At 37.6% G+C, this 18,299-nt stretch overlaps 1 protein-coding gene across 1 annotated transcript; it reads left to right on the top strand.

The window, feature by feature from the left end:
- The first annotated feature begins 60 nt into the window (after positions 1-60).
- LOC106907059 (protein-glutamine gamma-glutamyltransferase E-like) lies at positions 61-17,991 on the top strand. Its single transcript, XM_014972590.2, has 16 exons — positions 61-164; positions 305-513; positions 6,234-6,404; positions 6,523-6,777; positions 7,131-7,249; positions 7,335-7,463; positions 8,585-8,762; positions 9,190-9,325; positions 10,158-10,267; positions 10,851-10,966; positions 11,064-11,190; positions 12,202-12,395; positions 12,701-12,875; positions 13,267-13,430; positions 16,554-16,687; positions 17,180-17,991. The coding sequence occupies exons 2-16, from the start codon at positions 477-479 to the stop codon at positions 17,325-17,327; spliced, it is 2,193 nt and encodes a 730-aa protein (XP_014828076.2). The 5' UTR covers positions 61-164; positions 305-476; the 3' UTR covers positions 17,328-17,991.
- The last annotated feature ends 308 nt before the right edge of the window (positions 17,992-18,299 follow it).

Raw genomic sequence — 18,299 nt, 5'->3', positions numbered from 1 at the left:
ACATTTTAATGAGGCTGCGACACGCACTCCAGGTTTATGAAATCCGCCTGTCCGTCACTCAGGTTGCAGATGTTTGTATGTTGGAACAAATTTAAGTGTTTTTTAATGTAAGAGGGAAAGTTTCACACATTTACACTTGACGAAGTTCAGCGATCTGAACGCAGGTAAGGTCTTTAAATCTTATCATTTATCTTTTTTCTGTTCTAGTGACACTACAGATGTATTAGTGTTATTTTATAAAAGTTCTGACTCAGCCCCGGAGAGAACTGTAAAACGAACGTCACTTATTTGTTTTGCTTGGCAGACTCAGAGCATTTGTAATGAGGTTGCACAATCACTCAGGAAACTAAAAGTGGTTGGGTGTAACAAGGACTTCTAAATGCACCTGTGCATTACGTCGCTTGCAGTTGTGTTCCTGCTACAGCAAATTCAGCCGTTTCTTCATTACAACAGAGAAAATTCTGCAAAGAGAGAAAATGAAGATTGACTGGAAATACAGCTATCCAAACTCAGGTACGCACTATAAGAACTTTATCGTTGATCTTCTTTTGTCTTTCAGACGTTTGACTGAGCTCTGTGTGAATGACTGCCTGTAACTGCAGATAAAACAGAAATGTCTTATAGTCTGCTAAATTTGAATCTGACGCACTAATAAAAAATAAATGTTGTTTTTGGATCACGTTGTTTCCAGAAAGCTGTTTTGCAGCGATCGCTGTTCCTAACCAAACTTGTCTCAGTGGGATCTCATCCTGAAGGAGGAAACCAAAATCATCTGCTTAAAACTTTAATTAATTTACATGTAATAAGAATCAATCTGTTAAAATCGATGCTGTTTGTGCCAACATGATGACAACCCAGCAGCTCTGAAGCAGGAAATTATGAACTTTACAATCAGTGCTTTGCTTCTGTAAATAATGGTACATTTTTCATTTGCTGCTTTTTACTTACATATTTATTTATTTATTTATTTATTTCATTTAGTAGCTCACACTTTTCTCAGATTTTTGTTCACAACAGAGTTTTCCAAAACTTGAAACCCTGAAAACTGGTGACTGACAAAGAAGCATCACAAATACCCAAACTTAACAAGAGTTACATTATGAAAGTCTTGAACTGTTTTTTTGACAGTTTACTTCTTCTTTCATCTGTGTCAATGATCTTTATGTCATCTTTATTTTTTAACGTTAGGATAGTTCTTAAACTTACTGAAAATGTTTCCTTCTCAAAAGACTAAATTTAGAGACAAACCTGAGACGTAAAACTTTCAGAATTATTTTTCAGAAATTTTTCCAGGCTTGTTTGTGTTTAATTGTGTAAGTTTCATTCACAAATAAACTCTGGTGACAAATGACTGCTACACAAAGACATGTGTTTTTGCCCTTCCCACATACAGATGCCAATAATTACAGTACACACCCAGGAGGTGAGCCAGGTGATTTGTTGAGGTTTCTATGGAAACAGAAAATAACGCAATCTGTGCTTTCTGAATAAATACTACTGTAAGCTAAAGTCATTGTTCAAAGAAAGTACGCCCTGGTTTAATCTGAAGGTTTTTAGTCAGGGCATGATTAAAGAAAAGATTAATATAACTGCATCTGTCATTTCCAGATACCGACTGTTAATACTTCAGCACAATAAATCTAAACTGAAGCTTTCTCCTGACAAACACGGAGTGAAATGATAAAAATGGTAACTTATTGGAAAATTTGCAATGATCCTGCATGTTTTCTACTCTTATATACTTTTTTCTGTTTTCTATTATTAAAGAAATGTCAAATTTTGAATCTACAAAGCTCTTCGTTGGAGCTGCAGTCTCCTCACAGAGCTTCTTTCAGACTCAGTTCCTTCAGACTAGCGGCAGCAGCAATTAGCAAACACCTGGTAGAGTCCAACAGTCCGAAGAACGACTGCAAACTGATGAAGTCAGAGTATCAGGAAGAGCATGAGCTTCTTAAAGAGACAGAGGCCCAATTTCCAGGAGTCAGATTGAAAAGTCAAGTTTCTATTAAGTTATGTTTTATATAAACAGCAGTTTTAAAACAACATAGTGGCATAAAATGGCAATATGTGCCTGGAAAATACACAAATTACAAGCAGCAATGTTTTAGTACACAAAAAAAACAACAAAATCAACTAATGATCTTTATGCTTCATAATCAGTAATTTCATTTTTTTTCATTAAATAACATCCATCCATCCATCCATTTTCCGTCACCCTTGTCCCTCAGTGGGGTCGGGAGGGGTGCTGGTGCCTATCTCCAGCTCACGTTCCGGGCGAGAGGCGGGGTACACCCTGGACAGGTCGCCAGTCTGTCGCACATTAAATAACAATAATTATAAATTCAAACACATTTTGATCTTCAGCTGTATCAATAAATGAACAGAAATGTTTTGTTTTCTGATGATTTACAGCACATATGTCAAACTCAAGGCCCGCGGGCCACATGTGGCCCTCCACGTCATTTTATGTGGCCCCTCCAGCGTGTTATAGGCCCATGATTGACTTAAAATAGGTTTTGAGCACGAACTGACTACAAACGACATCTCCCACAATGCATTCCGATTGTTACTAGCCAACATTACGGCTTCTCGCCACTAGAGAGCAGCAGAGTCACCTCAAGCTGCTTATTGATTTTCCCAGCGAATAAAACTGAGACATCGACAAGCTAACATCAAAACGTCCAAGGAAAGAAAAAGCGATTTACAAGTAAGACTGAATGAAGATGTGTGAGTTGGTGTCAGGGCGGCAGGTGGCGCTAGACGTCTGCAGCTCCTCCAGAACGCCGCTCTCCTGGGTAACGTGCAACAAGGCTCCATTTGTTAAATCTTCTGGATGAGTTACTTCCAGCGGTTTCTAATTCTTTGCAGCGGCGGAGCTGCGTCCGCAGTGGTTGAGCAGCGCACTGCGCATATTACAGTCTAATTAACTTCTGCATCGTCATTTATTTCCTCAAGATAAACTGCAGGCTCCTCAAATGGATTAACACAGTGTTGCATTCTCTTCAGTGGCGCAACTACACATTATTCAGGTGGATGCGAAAACATAAATCGGCGACCCCCCCCTCCCAAGGAAAGGAACGTCAGGGTGAAGGACCCCCCGAGGCGATGATACGTGAAGTGTAAAACTCGCTACATGTACCTCGTTATGTGCGAGAGGTGAAGGAGCGTGAGGCGCGCTGAAGTGTATGGGAAAACATAATCGGCGCGTCGCCCCCTCCAGACGGGGTTTTGGCGCCCCCTCTGGTGCTGCGCCCCTATGCGTTGCATACGCTGCATACCCACTTTTTGCGCCTCTGAAAACTGGTCTTGATCTCTGGACTTGAATTTAAACGCACCATTTCAACCAAAGGTTTTGAATGTGCTTCCTAACCAGAAGCTCCAAAGTGTTATTTAACAATATGAGGTGTTTAATTTATTTTTAACATTGTATTTTCATACATTTTATGCTAGGGGTGCCCAAGTCTAGTTTTCCAGAGCTACCTTCTGCAACTTTAGATGCGTTCCTTCTCTAACACACCTGGATCATTTACTCATTATAAGGCTATAAAGAACTGAGTTGCTGCTAATGAGGGAAGTCAACCTTTTGTCTGGGGTGTGTTTTAGCAGGCATGCATCTAAAAGTTGCAGTCTGAAGGACTGCAGCTGGGCACTCCTGATTTGTACCGTCAATGTGGCCCGTTGAGGGTGGCCAATATGCTGAAGTGGCCCTCGGTGAAATTGAGTTTGACACCCCTGATTTACAGCATTTAGGTTAAGTTGTGTTTGTTGTTCATCCACCTGGACCAAACTGGAGATGGTTAGATCCAAAATGCCTCACAGCAAGAAAACAAACTGGTGTCTACTTCATGTTCTTCTAGAACATGCAGCTTCGTTAGGAAAACATTTTATAAATTTACTCTGAGGACTTAAACTTGTGCTGTCTAGCATTTAATTTTATATCAGGATTGTTAAACTCTGAGCTTCTCTTCAGTTTCTGCCTCAACACGCGTTCAGACAAAAAGATTCCAGATAAATTATTTAGTCGTTTTAAATTTACTGTAATTAATTAACAAAGATAATGAGTTAAAGCATAGGTTTTCTCACAGCCTGCCATGTGTGTTACGTGCCAACATGCTATGGAAGATGTCCAAATGTCTCCAGGTTGTTACTCAGAAGCTCACATGTGAGGTGTGTTGGTGTTGTGCCCAGCCTCATTTCCTGCCGGAGCATGCCTGGTTCAGATACATGGATTTAAGGAACCAACACCCAGAATGCTGCAAAACGTCATTTAGCTTTTCATTCAGTAAAACAAATCCAGATTTTCACTCCCTCTCTAAATACAAGCAGATTTATTGAATTATACATAATGGATCAAGATGTGAAACCTTCATCAAACTTATTTCATCAAAGTTTTGGCTCTAAAAGTTCAAGTTTTTAACCAACACATAATATATGCAGTATAATTAAAGAGAGACAAAAGTTTGTCGTTTCTTCTTGTTTGTATGTTTGTCAGAGTTTGTCATAGATAATGCAAATGCAGTTTTTAAATGAACGTGTTTATAATGACTTCCAGGGAATAACAGGTTTTGCCACACATTTTTCTTAAGGCGCAGTCGAGGAATTTTGGTTTGCTCATCTTCATCTACTTGTTGGAATTCAGCCACTTTGGAGGATTTACGAGCATAAACCAGTTTTTGAAGTTAAAGCCACAGCATGTCTAATGAATTTAGGTCAGGCCTTTGACTAGGCCCACTACAGTCTTTATTTTGCTTCTCCCAGCTATTAAGCGGTGACGTGTTTTGGACTGGTGGATGCATTTCAGACATCTTCCATGTCCGGCAGTAAATCTACTGTCAATCTACCAACATATTTTACCAGCGTTTTGATGTTCCTTTTTATATGACTCTGTGTCCCAAAGGTTCCCAAAGTTTTGGGAACAAAATGTCTTTTGGCAAAACAGAGATTAATATTCCTTTTCAGTATGGGGTTTTCACCATGAAACGTTGCCAGGCACCGCAGTGGAGGCATGACCTCTGACCTTACATAAGGATAATGTACGGAGCTAAATTGGGGCCATAAAGTTTATTTAAAAAGGTTTGGAAACTAAAAACAAATTAGAAATTGAAAAACGAAAATTTGAAAATAAGATCTTGAATATGAAAAGTAGTTTTGGACATTATTTTTCAGTTTCGCATCCCTTTTTTTTAAGTTTAAAGTCTTTATTTTCAGTTACTTTTTTTTCAGCTTCAAAAATAATTTTCAGTTTCAATTTTCTTTTGTTTTAACAAACTTCATGTCACTAATTTAGCTCCATACAAGTGGAGCTAAATTTGGATGTCGCTCTCAGGTCTTTTTGACCTCCATGTTGAGTTCTCGCTGTGATTTTCAGGTGATTGTTATCAGATCAGACAGTTCACTACAGTTCAACGTTTTCACCGTTTGGCTCTCTCTGGTTCTCTGGAGTCTTTTTCAGGCCGTTAGATCTCAGTTAGTTATTTTGTGTCACATTAATTCCTAAATTTTAAAGATTTTTAGGTGCTGTCCCTTTAGTCAGGCAGCTGCTATTGAAATGTTTTCTTGATTGATAACTGGTGTGGCAGTGATCTGGCCGGGTGTGGAAACTGAACACAGATTTCCAAAGATATGACACATCAGAGCTAATGGATGTTTTGGGTGGGAGCAATTTTCACACCACGGCATTCAGATCTTTAAAAGCCTTTGTTAAACTGCTGCCTTCTGCATTTACCTGAGTTATCCATGATATTTACTTAAGTTAAATTACATAACAAGCATACAAACAAGTAAGAAATGGTGAAGCACTTTTACTTTCCGCTCCACGGACGCGATTCATGAAGTTATGGCTGTAAAAATAATTTACAATTACATTTGGAGAAGCAACATTCAGCTTCTAAGCACCACAAATCCAGAACAAACTTCCAGAAAACTGAAAAACAGCTGAAACACTGAGCTCCTTTAAATCAAAGCTAAAAACAAACCTCTTAGAGTTGCTTTTCTAACCCTATTAATTGGACCATAGACCAACAGATTTGATGTTTATTGATGATTTTGATGATGACATTCAACAAAATGTAACGTCTGTTTCATTAATTGCTGATTGTCTTTTGATTATTTTTTATTTTGTGTTTTTATGATGTAAATGACTTTAAACTGCCTTGTTGCTGAAATTTGCTGTGCAAACAAACTTGCTGGATTGATTTGTGCCACAGTTTTAAAGGTTTTTGTTTTCCTTTCAGTTTTTACTGGACTCGACCTGCACAGTGAGACCAACAACAACGAGCATCGCACCAATGAAATCTCAGTGAAGGAGCTGATTGTGAGACGAGGCCAAGCCTTCCAGCTAACCCTCCGACTGGCACAACCGTTCAGACCCGCCTTTGATCAGCTCACCATGACCGTTGTGACAGGTTGACCTTTTATTTCATCATTTATATGCAGCTTAAACAGAAAAAACAAACAGATTAAGTTGCAATCTGTTTACACAGATTTAACATGAAGTGCTGTTGATTGATTTCCTCTCTCTAGGAGAACTTCCGTCTGAAAACCTGGGGACAATGTCGCGGTTTGGCGTCCCAGACAAAGTCCAACGTTCTGGTTCTGCAAAGGCGGTTTGGAAAGCGGAGCTTCGGCGGAGCTCCAGTCCTGAAACGGGAGTGTTGGCACTGGCCATCACGCCTCCAGCTTCCTGCCCAGTGGGGGAATACAAGATGTCTGCCAAACTGGGGGAGGAGGAGAGGGACCTGGCAACCCTTTCTGTGCTTTTCAACCCCTGGTGTCCTGGTAGGTTTTTGGTGTCTGCCCAACACCAAAGTGTCCAAACTTGGGGGGGTTAGACATGCTGGTCATTCAGCCCTTTTCCCATTTTGTTCTTGAAAAAAAAAATTTTTCCCCAACTTTCTCAGTTTAGAAAACAAAAACACTGCTCTCTTCTTCTATTGTCTTTTTGTATTCCTTTTAACAACACATGATTTTAAAATAGTTTAAAATAGTTTATATGTTCTGCTCATTGTTAATAAGTCAAAGATGAAGTTATGTTTTATATGTTTTATCAAATTATTGGATACATTTAATAATGCAACATATTTTTGTACCTGTTAATATTAATTCCCCATTGTTTTCCTTTTTGTGTGCAGAGGATTGGGTTTTTCTGCCAGATGAGGCCGAGAGGCAAGAGTACGTGATGAATGAACACGGCATCATCTACAAAGGAGTTGATAATTACATTTCTCCAACTCACTGGGACTTCGGACAGGTAGCCATACTTTATTACTGTTATAATTGTACATTTATTCAGGTTTCTGTGTGTAAACTAGATTAAAGGTCATCTGTCTCTCCAGTTTGAAGAGGACATGGTGAAGATTTGCATGAAAGTACTCGACTACAACGTCAAACATAAGAAAGACCCAGCTGACGACGTTTCCGCTCGCTGCAACCCGATCTACGTCAGCCGTGTCGTCACATCCATGGTGGGTCACAGCCTCTATTTTTATATTTAAAACATTTTGTAATGATGCTATGATGCTTCAGAATAGTACAATCTGGGCTTAGAACAGGCCATAAAATACTTAAACACTGTTCAGTTCAGCTTGAGGTTTAGCCTGAATTTCTCTTTTATTGGAAAATACATTTACTTTTCCAAGGAAACAAAAGTAAAACTTTAATGTATTTTTCACTAATAGTTTAATATAAGTTATTCTGTTAAAAACCTTACCTATCTGTATTTTAATAAAATAGAAACACTGTTTGCATCTGTTCGCTTGCACCATGCTGTGAATATAAAATGTGATAAAAGCTGCCTGTAGCAAATAAAGTGAACTATTATGGAAAATACTTTCACAGATCCCTTTGAAACATTTAATATTAAGAACTAACTGTCTATGTCTAATATTGAGAGAGATAAGTCCCAAATTTTCAACTTTAATTCACAATATCAGTTATGCCCTTTCTGCGAAGCATTTGTTTATAAAATACATGAAGATCTTCAACCGAGATCGTTTGTTCTCCTGGAAAGATGAATTATTTGAAATTTGGACAAATCGCAAAACACAGGAATTACAAATATCCCTCATATCACTTTAAATTGATGAAAGTCCCATATTGTTTGATCATTAATTAATTGGAATAAATGCCGTCAGGCCTTGGCTTTATACTGACACCTAGTGGTCAACTTGGTATCCATGCCACTTTTTACCAAAAGACGCGTCGATAAAAACTGATCAAATTATCAATCATTTAATGTTTAAAAATTACATAATCAGATGGACCAAAACATGAAGTTAAGTAGAAACGTTGGTATTTTAAGAACCAAAATAACAATAATTCATATGTTATAAAAAATAAAATTAAGCAAATTTTTTTTCCAAAGTCAGTTTTTTGATATAAAAGTAGCAAAAACTGCAGAGGTGTGTCCGGTGAATCTTTGGTTAAAACATTTTCTTCATTCAGCGGGTAGAAAATCCAGAAATTTAAGAACAGCTCCTAAAGGTACATTTTATGTAATATTTACTTTAAAAGGTCCATTAAACTAGGTCCATAGTGCCGTTTTCCTGAGAATAAAAACGTTTTCTTTTTTTATTTGTTCTTCCAGATTAACAGTGAAAATGGGGGCGGCATCCTGAAGGGCCAATGGGGAATGGACTTCAGAGGCGGAGTCCCGCCCACTCACTGGAGCGGCAGCTACGCCATCCTTAAGAAATGGTCCAACTCCGTCTTCAGCTCTGTGAAGTACGGACAGTGCTGGGTGTATGCTGGTGTCATGTGTTCAGGTAATATTCACTTCCTCCAATTTAAATAGTATTTTAATGATATTTAATAAGATCTGCGACAGACTGGCGACCTGCCCGGGGTGACCCCGGAGAGGCAGCAGCACCTCCAGACCCCACTAAGGGACAAGGGTGTATAGAAAATGGATGGATGGATGGATGGATTTAATAAAATGTTTATTGGCAACAGGCAAAGGACATTTACAGAAAGTTTATATGTATTTGGGCCTGTACTTGTAATTGTGACTAATGTATTAGAACCACAGCAATTGCAAACAACTGCATAACCCTTCTACCCTGAAAATGTAGCTCAAATAATTATTGAAAACCTCACTAAAACGACATTTGTCCAAAAGTGAATGTTTGTCTATAAATAAAATCAAAGCAGCTGTTGAAGCATCTTAATGATGTTTTTCATGCGTGGCTGCAGTGATGCGTCTGCTGGGGATTCCCTGCCGCGTCGTCACCAACTACCAGTCGGCTCACGACACCAACAAGAACCTGACCGTCGACACGTACTACGCTGATTACGGAGTGAGAGAGAAAGAGTCCAAAGACAGCGTCTGGTGAGAGGATTCATACATGGAGGATTTAAATCGATGCATAGTCCTTATGTTTTATTTGCCTTCTTCCTAAAGTCAGTAAAGGAAATAGACAGTGACAGAAGAAACTTTGGACGTTAACCTTTGGAAGCTGGTGTAAAAGAGAAAGAAAGAATAGTAAAACAAATACATACCAAATTTACAGAAGTTGGATTATAACAATAGCTGCGTTTCCATTAACCATAAAATTGCAAAAGTAAATTGGCTTAAATCGATTTTGAAAAAAAATAATGTTTAAGGCAAAGTTTTTGCACTTTGCTGACGCGCAAGTCATGTGATCAGCAGGCGGATGTTACTACCACCGGAAACGCTGAAGATAACAGGAAGTAGTGGGAGGACTATTGCTTGTTTTGTTTCTTTCAGACAATCTGCAGCTGGCCTGGCTCCATTGTCCGGAGGCAGGCCAGCTGCAGAACAGCTATGTGTTGGATCCATAGCTCTTCTGTAAAATGGCCGACTACATACATATTCGCTCCGAAGTAGGCAGGGTTGTCGCTCCAATGCCTGAATAAGTCGCTGTCATCTCCTCTGATTAGCTCATAGATGATGAGTGATACTGTTTATACCCGTCACTGCCATGATTTTCAATGACTTCTTGCATGAACAAGCTTAATCACGTGTGATTTTAATTGAATTTCTCTTTTAATGGAAACGCCGCAATTGCCAAATTGTTTTTTTGGACATTAGCAGAATATGGAGAAGAATTTGCACACATTGGTAATAAAAAATGTGACAAAAGCCATAAACCTGCTGTAGTTTGAGCTGCTTTCATTAAATTTGTGAATGTTGTTTTAAGGAATTATCACGTCTGGGTCGAGGGCTGGATGAGGCGACCCGACCTTTCGAAAGACGGTAAATATGACGGCTGGCAGGTTTTGGACCCAACTCCACAGGAAAAGAGTGACGGTACGATCAAACCCGTTTCTATAGACGTGTCTTTTCTAACTGACCTCTGATCACCTGGATCTCCTCTTGCCAAAATTGTTCAGTCTGATGTTAAATGATGTAAAGTTTACACTGCAAAAACAAATTTTTACCAAGTACGTTTTGGTCTATTTTGTTGTGCAGATATCTTATTACACTTGAAATAAGACAAAACCTACAAGTAGCTTTTCACCAAGACAAAAGAGCTTCTTCTAAGTCAATAATTTCTTAATACTGATGAAAAAGTTCTGGTTCCATTGGTAGATTATTACACTTACGGGAAATATCTTGTTATAAGTAAAATAATCTGCCAGTGGAAATAGTACTTAATTTGTATTATTTCAAGTACACTTGAATATTTGCACTAGAAACTACACAAAAATGACTTTCTAAGATTGTGTGTGTTTGCAGTGTGATTATGTGTCTTGTTAAGTTTTATGTTTGATCTTTTCATTTTATTACAAAAAAACAGGTTGTGCTATTTCAACACTTAAAATGTGTATCAAAGTGTAAGGCTGATGGGAGTGAAGAAGAGGAATAAACCTTTGGTGTTTTGCTCTTGCAGGTATGTTCTGCTGCGGCCCGGCCTCAGTCTCAGCCATCCGGAACGGAGACACTCACCTCAAATACGACGTCCCGTTCGTCTTCGCCGAGGTTAACGCTGACTGCATAACCTGGCTGGTCAGTGGAAAGACATTAACCTTCTCTGAATTATTTCTGAGCCAGTTTTTAAATTCACATCTCCTTCACCTTTTGATTTTATTGCATGCTCCTTTAGGTCAAACGTGATGGCTCCATGGTAAACATTGATACAGACAATATCAAAATCGGGCAAAACATTTCAACCAAGTCGGTCGGCACCAACGACAGGATGAACATCACAGACAGCTACAAGCAGAAAGAAGGTTTCTACTCTTTTCCATCACTGTTTTTAATGATTACTGCAAAGCAGGCTTTAGTACAAATGGCATACTCAATTAAATATAATAACTTGATACTATAATATTGTGTCCAAAACAGTCACTGACAGTACCAATGTAATATCAGAATATTACAATTATATTTCAGTATTTTGTTCTACTTTAAGCAGTGATTCTTAGTTAAAATCTCAACGATTGTTTTCATTTCTAATCATAAATATTAGTTTCGCTAATGTGAAAGCACTATATCAACATTGTATTTAGTGCAAGCTAATGCTAATGTGCTAACTTCAGCCATATTGACACGCACTATATCAATGACAAAACATGCTGTAACAGTGTATAGGCTGCCGTTTGTAGAGAGGGACTTTGGTAAAAAAAAATTTAACAGCAATAATTTGGTTTATTTTGTCTTTCATTAAAAAAGGCGTTTTCGTTTTTTTAAGTCATTTTCGCCTTGTTATTCCTACAGAATTAGTTAAATAAAGTTAAATATTTATTTAGAAATTAAATACTTAATTTGCAAACAAAATATTTAGAACTTGAAAGTTATAATATTAATTTGGAAACTAAATATTTAGTTTTAAATATGAAGTTTGGGGTTGACATTTATAAATGTATGTATAACATGGTGAAAATAAGACTTTTTTTAAATAACAGGCTAAATAAAAGAAATGATTGCTGTCAATTTTTTTTTGTGTAACTTTACAAACACCTCAGTTTTGTGATATGCTAGGATGCTAAATGGGCTAAATGTTTTCTAAGTTATTGGATGTGTGGCCACCACTGCACAGGATTAACCCTTGTATGTAGAAATGGGGTCCAACCGACCCCACACACGTAAAACTTGTATCATTTGCCATAGTCCTCTACGTTTGCCTCAGTCCTCGCACACACAAGGATGAAGACATTCCTTATATATATTCCTAATAATAAGCAATTCAAAGCCCATGTTTGATGCAGTTTTGCTGATTAAATGAACCATCATGTTCACAGGAACAGAACAGGAGAGAAGAGTCTTCCGGTACGCCCTCACCAGGCTGGAGAACGAAGGAGACGGAGAAACTTGTGTTGGTGATGAGAAAGTTGGAAATGGGACAGGCATGAATAATGGATCCAATGAAAATGCTACAAACGATCAAATATGCAGCCCAACGCCGCCACCACAACTCTTCATTCGATTTGAAGAGGTACAGTCATCAACATTAATAACATAATAAATTGTCCCTGTAGTTATTGTGATAAATGAGAATATAGCTTACAATTTATTTAATACATTTTCTGAAAATGTTATCTTTTGAGTATTCCTTACCAAACCAATGAATACATCTTCGCGATACTAGAACTACAACTCTAACTAATAAAAACTAAACAATAAACAGAACAAGTGATTCTGATACTCACTAAATTATGATGTAATACCACAGTATTATGAAGAACAAACATTTTAAAAAGCCGAGTAGCAGAATCTAAATGTTTCTTTAAATTTGTGAAGGTGTCCAAGCCGGTGGATGGTGAGGATGTGAGTCTGAAGCTGATTCTGAACAGCGACAGCAGCGCCACCAGGAGGCTGTCCATCAACGTCGCCGTCCAGGCCATGAGGTTCACCGGTCAGCCGGCCGGGAACATCCTCACTCAGGCGCTGGAGCGGGAGCTGCTGCCCGGAAAAGGTCAGCCTCTTCATGGACACTAACTACGGAGGCCCTGAAGTTCAAACCACTTCAACAGTTCACAAAACACAGCTACACATAAAAAAAATAAAATAAATAAATGTACTAAAATATATTTTCTTAATGTACAGTTTTCTTAATTTGTAGTTTGCTTAGTGTCGTATTTTGTGATTTGTAATAGGCTCAGTTAATGTAGTTTTGTGTGATTTGTAGTTGTTTACTGAATTGTTGAAGTGGTTTGTACTTCAGGGCCACCATACTTTTTACAGGATAAAATTGTTACTGCTGTATCCAACATCTCATTATTTTCTTTAGACTTTTTATGTTTTTGATTCTTTTGACATGCTCAAAATCAACTTTAGATCTCATTCCCTTCTCTTTGTCCCTCCAGATCTGATCGTCCCCATCCTGATCCCGTTCTTAACTTACCACAAATACATGATTGGATGTGAGAGCATGAACATTTCAGCTGTGATCACCGACCAACGGAATGAAAATCACACGTTTCTGGCAGAAACCCGCATTGTGCTGATGAAGCCCCCAATCTCCATCACCGTGAGTATTTCTCTGTGTGATTTCAAACACATAAGAAACAGCAACATAATAAAAATCACAGATTACTGAGAACTTAATGTTTACACCTTAATGTTTTATCTTCTGTTCTCCATCCAGATTTCCCACAGCCAGGCTTAGAACAGAAAGTGATCTGAATCTTACTAAGTTTTTTTGTTTTTTACTTTTCCATATGCAAGTTAAAAAGAAAAAAAACACCACACTGAAAAAAAATAGATAAAATATTTAAATTCCTATCAACATATATATATATATATAAAAAAAAAAAAAAATCCCTTCTCACCCTCCGCGGGTGGTCTCTTTCATCCTCTGAGCTCGGGTCCTCTACCAGAGGCCTGGGAGCTTCAGGTTCTCCTCCAGTATCTTGGCTGTGCCTAGAACTGCACATTTCTGGACTGAGATGTCTGATGTTGTTCCTGGGATCTGTTTGAGCCACTGCTCCAGTTTGGGGGTGACTGCCCCGAGGGCCCCGATGACCACAGGCACCACTGTGGTCTTCACCTTCCAGGCCTTCTCCAGTTCCTCTCTGAGGCCCTGGTATTTCTCCAGTTGCTCCTTTTTCCTGATGTTGTGGTCACTTGGTATTGCTACATCCACCACAACGGCTTTCCTCTGTTCTTTATCCACCACCACAATGTCCGGTTGGTTCGCCATTACCATCTTGTCTGTTTGGATCTGGAAGTCCCACAGGATCTTATATATATATATATATATATATAAAAATTCCCTTCTCACCCTCCGCGGGTGGTCTCTTTCATCCTCTGAGCTCGGGTCCTCTACCAGAGGCCTGGGAGCTTCAGGTTCTCCTCCAGTATCTTGGCTGTGCCTAGAACTGCACATTTCTGGACTGAGATGTCTGATGTTGTTCCTGGGATCTGTTTGAGCCACTGCTCCAGTTTGGGGGTGACTGCCCCGAGGGCCCCGATGACCACAGGCACCACTGTGGTCTTCACCTTCCAGGCCTTCTCCAGTTCCTCTCTGAGGCCCTGGTATTTATATATATATATATATATATATATATATATATATATATATATATATATATATATATACTGCTCAAAAAAATAAAGGGAACATTTCACTTTAATTTTGTGTGTGGCTCCAAATCCAGGCCTCCATTGGTTAATAAATTTGATTTCCATTGATGATTTTTGTGTGATTTTGTTGTCAACACATTCAACTTTGTACAGAACAAAGTATTCAATGAGAATATTTCATTCATTCAGATCTAGGATGTGTTACTTGAGTGTTCCCTTTATTTTTTTGAGCAGTGTATATATATATATATATATATATATATATATATATATATATATATATATATATATATATATATATATATATATATATAGATAGATATATATCAGTGACGTGCGGTGAGGTTCATAGCTGGTGAGGCACCGACTTAATTATAATCGGATTTACAAATCCAGACCCCCTGCATGTTATTGTTTACATAAGGAAATTTCGCGCATGCGTACAACGCTGGAGGGCAAACAGGCTATTCTTTAACATGTGATGCTTAGCCGCGCCGCCGCAGAGTTGTTCCGTTATCTCAAACTTAGACATGTAGATATTATTAATTTTGTGCTGTGCTTAACAGCAAAGGGAGAAACCGTTAAAGTACAACTGAAAACCTCGTCTTTCTCGCTCTCTGTATCAGCGCAGCTACTGTATAGCTAGCTCGCTGTTACTGTCTCTTACTCTGCAGTTGTGGAGTCACAATGTCTGGGATCATGAGCGCCCCCCAGCGATGAGGCACGAGAACTGCCTGCCTCACCTTGAATCTGTTCTCTGCCATTTCTGATCGCTCCTCAGCACACGAAACACGTTACACACACAGTTAGTGACAAAAAACACAGTACATTAAATACATAAGCTAAATTATGGAAAATCAGTTCATACATTAAATGTTTTTAACCATTTTATTGGCGACGTACAGACAAGAGGAGCATGCTCTCATAGAATGGCAACAGGTGCAGTTAGCCAGAGATTGCGCAATCCCAGGTGAGGCTCAGCTCGCTGCTGCCTCACCGGCTTCGCTTCCAACCATTTGAGTGGGAAAATGCGAAAATTCAGCGATTTTGAAGAAAAAAAATCATCAGATTTGCCTCACCTGCCTCCCCTGACTGCATGTCACTGATATAAATAAATAATATATATATATATATATATATATATATATATATATATATATATATATATATATATATATATATATATATATATACACACACACACACATAGAGAGAGAGAGAGAGAGAGCGCAATGGAAAATATAAATACAATAATTATTTAAATTATAATTGTATTTATAGTTGGAATAATTATAAATATTCCAATTATTTACAATTGGAAAAAATGATGACAACTAGTAAATAAGATTCAAAACAGCTGTTAATCTCTCCCAGCACGTTCATCTTGAGGTCATGGAAATAAAAGAAAACAAAAGCCAAACAGGGAGTTAAATGTTTAAATTCATGATAATACCAAAAGCTTGAACTAATGTGGTTTGTTTGGAAGGCTTTCCAGAAGATGATTGTCATTATGCAGGACAGAGCTTGCTCTAATCCACAGCAGATGTCTGCAAATGTCAGTGAGACCAAATCCCTCCACAATGATGGAAGAGGCTGATAGTCACGCAGAAAACTACCAGCTGAAATTACAGCTGAATCACAGAGGAGTAGTTTGTTTTTTTTGTGACTTGGTTATGACTGTAAATTAGGTGTGGGGCAAAAAAACGAGCAACAAATCCATCCAACTGGCCAAATACATTTTAATTTATCGGATGGATTATGCGTTTTCACAAATGGTGATTCATACCCAGGTGTCAATTATGGATTTTAGTTCCTGCTTCCTGAAGAACTAAAATAAAGTTACACAGTGTGATAGAATGAATTCAATAATACATGGAAAAATACATTTTTTGTACATTTAACTGTATCTTATGGTTTTTATCCTCAATTTTATGCATGAAGTTTGTCTGAAAAAGGGCAAAGTATCACATTCTAACAGTTTAGCATCAATTTGGAGGTTCTAATAACAAAATGCTTTTATGTTTCTTCCACTAACTAACTGCGTCTAAATTGTGTCTTTGGATTGTAGGTGTTTGGTGACGGCAGAGTGAACAGGGAACTGACAGCTGAGGTGCTTTTCCAGAATCCAGTGAAGGAGATACTGAGGGACTGCAGTCTGACCCTGACAGGAAGCGGCCTCTTTATTGGAGAACTCGTAACCAGGTGAGAGTTTTTAACAAGTGTTTAGGAATGTGTTGAGTTTGTAATGAGTGTGTCATTTATGTACGGTAACAAAAAAAACAAACTAAGAGGGCCCACAGAAGTTATAAAAGTTATTTTGTTTTAGGAAGGAGGCTAATTTTCATTTAGGCTCAGTATTCACAACAATCCAATTTTAATTAATTTAAAAAAGGAAACAAACTGGCAATAAATAATAATATCTACATTTTACAAACACACAGTAAGGAAGCCCAGAAAATTAAAATAATAATAATAAAAAAAAAAAAAATCTTATGATGTTCATGTTTTTTGGGGAAAAGTAAAATGAAAATAAAAATGTTAGTCAATAAAACCTCCAATTTTCTTCCTGACTTTATATTAACAGTATTTTGTACCACTGAACAAATCAAAACACTCTCTGAAACATAAGTCAGCAAAGTAAAAATGTATTAATGTTTTTTTGCCTTTAAAAATGTTTCTTTGTGCTCCTCGCAGACTCCCAGATCTGCTGCCAAACAACAGAGTTTGTGTGAAGTTTCATTTCGTTCCCTATAAGAGCGGAGAGAGGACTCTTCTAGTCGACTTTGACTGCGCCTCGTTCAGAGACATCAAGCAAAGCTGCACAGTCATCGTCAAACCTTAAATTTCTCTCATCCACTTCCTTAGTCCTTTAAAGCAAGATGGCTGATGCAATACATTTACCGATAATAATGATTTTATGTGTTTTGTTTCCAGTGAGAATAAAGTGTGTAAAATCTATGCAAAATTTTGAAATCAGAAATTTATTTTTTTGACATGAACAGAAACACACCGGTCCCATAAAACTTTGTACGCCTAAGAGCTGTGAAATGTAGTTTTAAAAAGTGTTTTTCTCTGGTTCACTTATTGCTGTGTTCAGCAGGTTTCTTTATTAACTTAAATTTGCTCAACAAAATACATCCTGCCATTCAAAAAGAGAGATTGAAAATAACCAGTGTTATAATAAACTGCATTTTATGTCAAAAGCTGATTTATCTACAGCCTGTTACAGACTCTGTGTTGCTACGTCACTTACTTTCAAAGTGCTTTCTGTTTATTTCTGTAGGTTTAAAAAGTTAACTTCCATATATGTTTTCTCAGGTATTACAGTGTTGTTGTTTTAGTGAAAAGTCTTGTTATTCAATAAAATTCTGTATAATTAAATATATATACAGTAGTCTTGATGTTCAATGATAAGTCACCAAAAACAGTTAAAGTAATCAGTGCTACCTGTTTTGGGGTTTTTAAATTATTCTGATCTCTATGGTGAATAAAAATATAATACACAATGTCAAGTTTCCCTTTAATTTGTGTAGCTTCTCCACTTGATAAGAAATAGATACATCAACACAGACTTTTTTAATTGACTGGATTTCACTCAAAGGACAAAGATGTTTTCTTCATCTGCCCTCCATTTATGTTCAACATTTCTTTCACCCCAAAAGAAGAAAAAATAAATATTACTAACCGGGATTACTTAAGTATACATAAATTAATTTTACTCAGACTGCAAAGAAAATACTACCATTGTGAATCAACCCACAAAGTGATTCAAATTAAATGAGCAAAAATAATTAATTTAAATTCTTTAACTTTT

The sequence above is a fragment of the Poecilia mexicana genome, unplaced genomic scaffold (assembly GCF_051168715.1).
Source record: "Poecilia mexicana isolate PSO_F unplaced genomic scaffold, ASM5116871v1 scaffold_5, whole genome shotgun sequence".
Taxonomy (NCBI): domain Eukaryota; kingdom Metazoa; phylum Chordata; class Actinopteri; order Cyprinodontiformes; family Poeciliidae; genus Poecilia; species Poecilia mexicana.
Note: the sequence above shows the minus strand (reverse complement) of the source record. Positions and strands in the feature narration are given on the sequence as shown.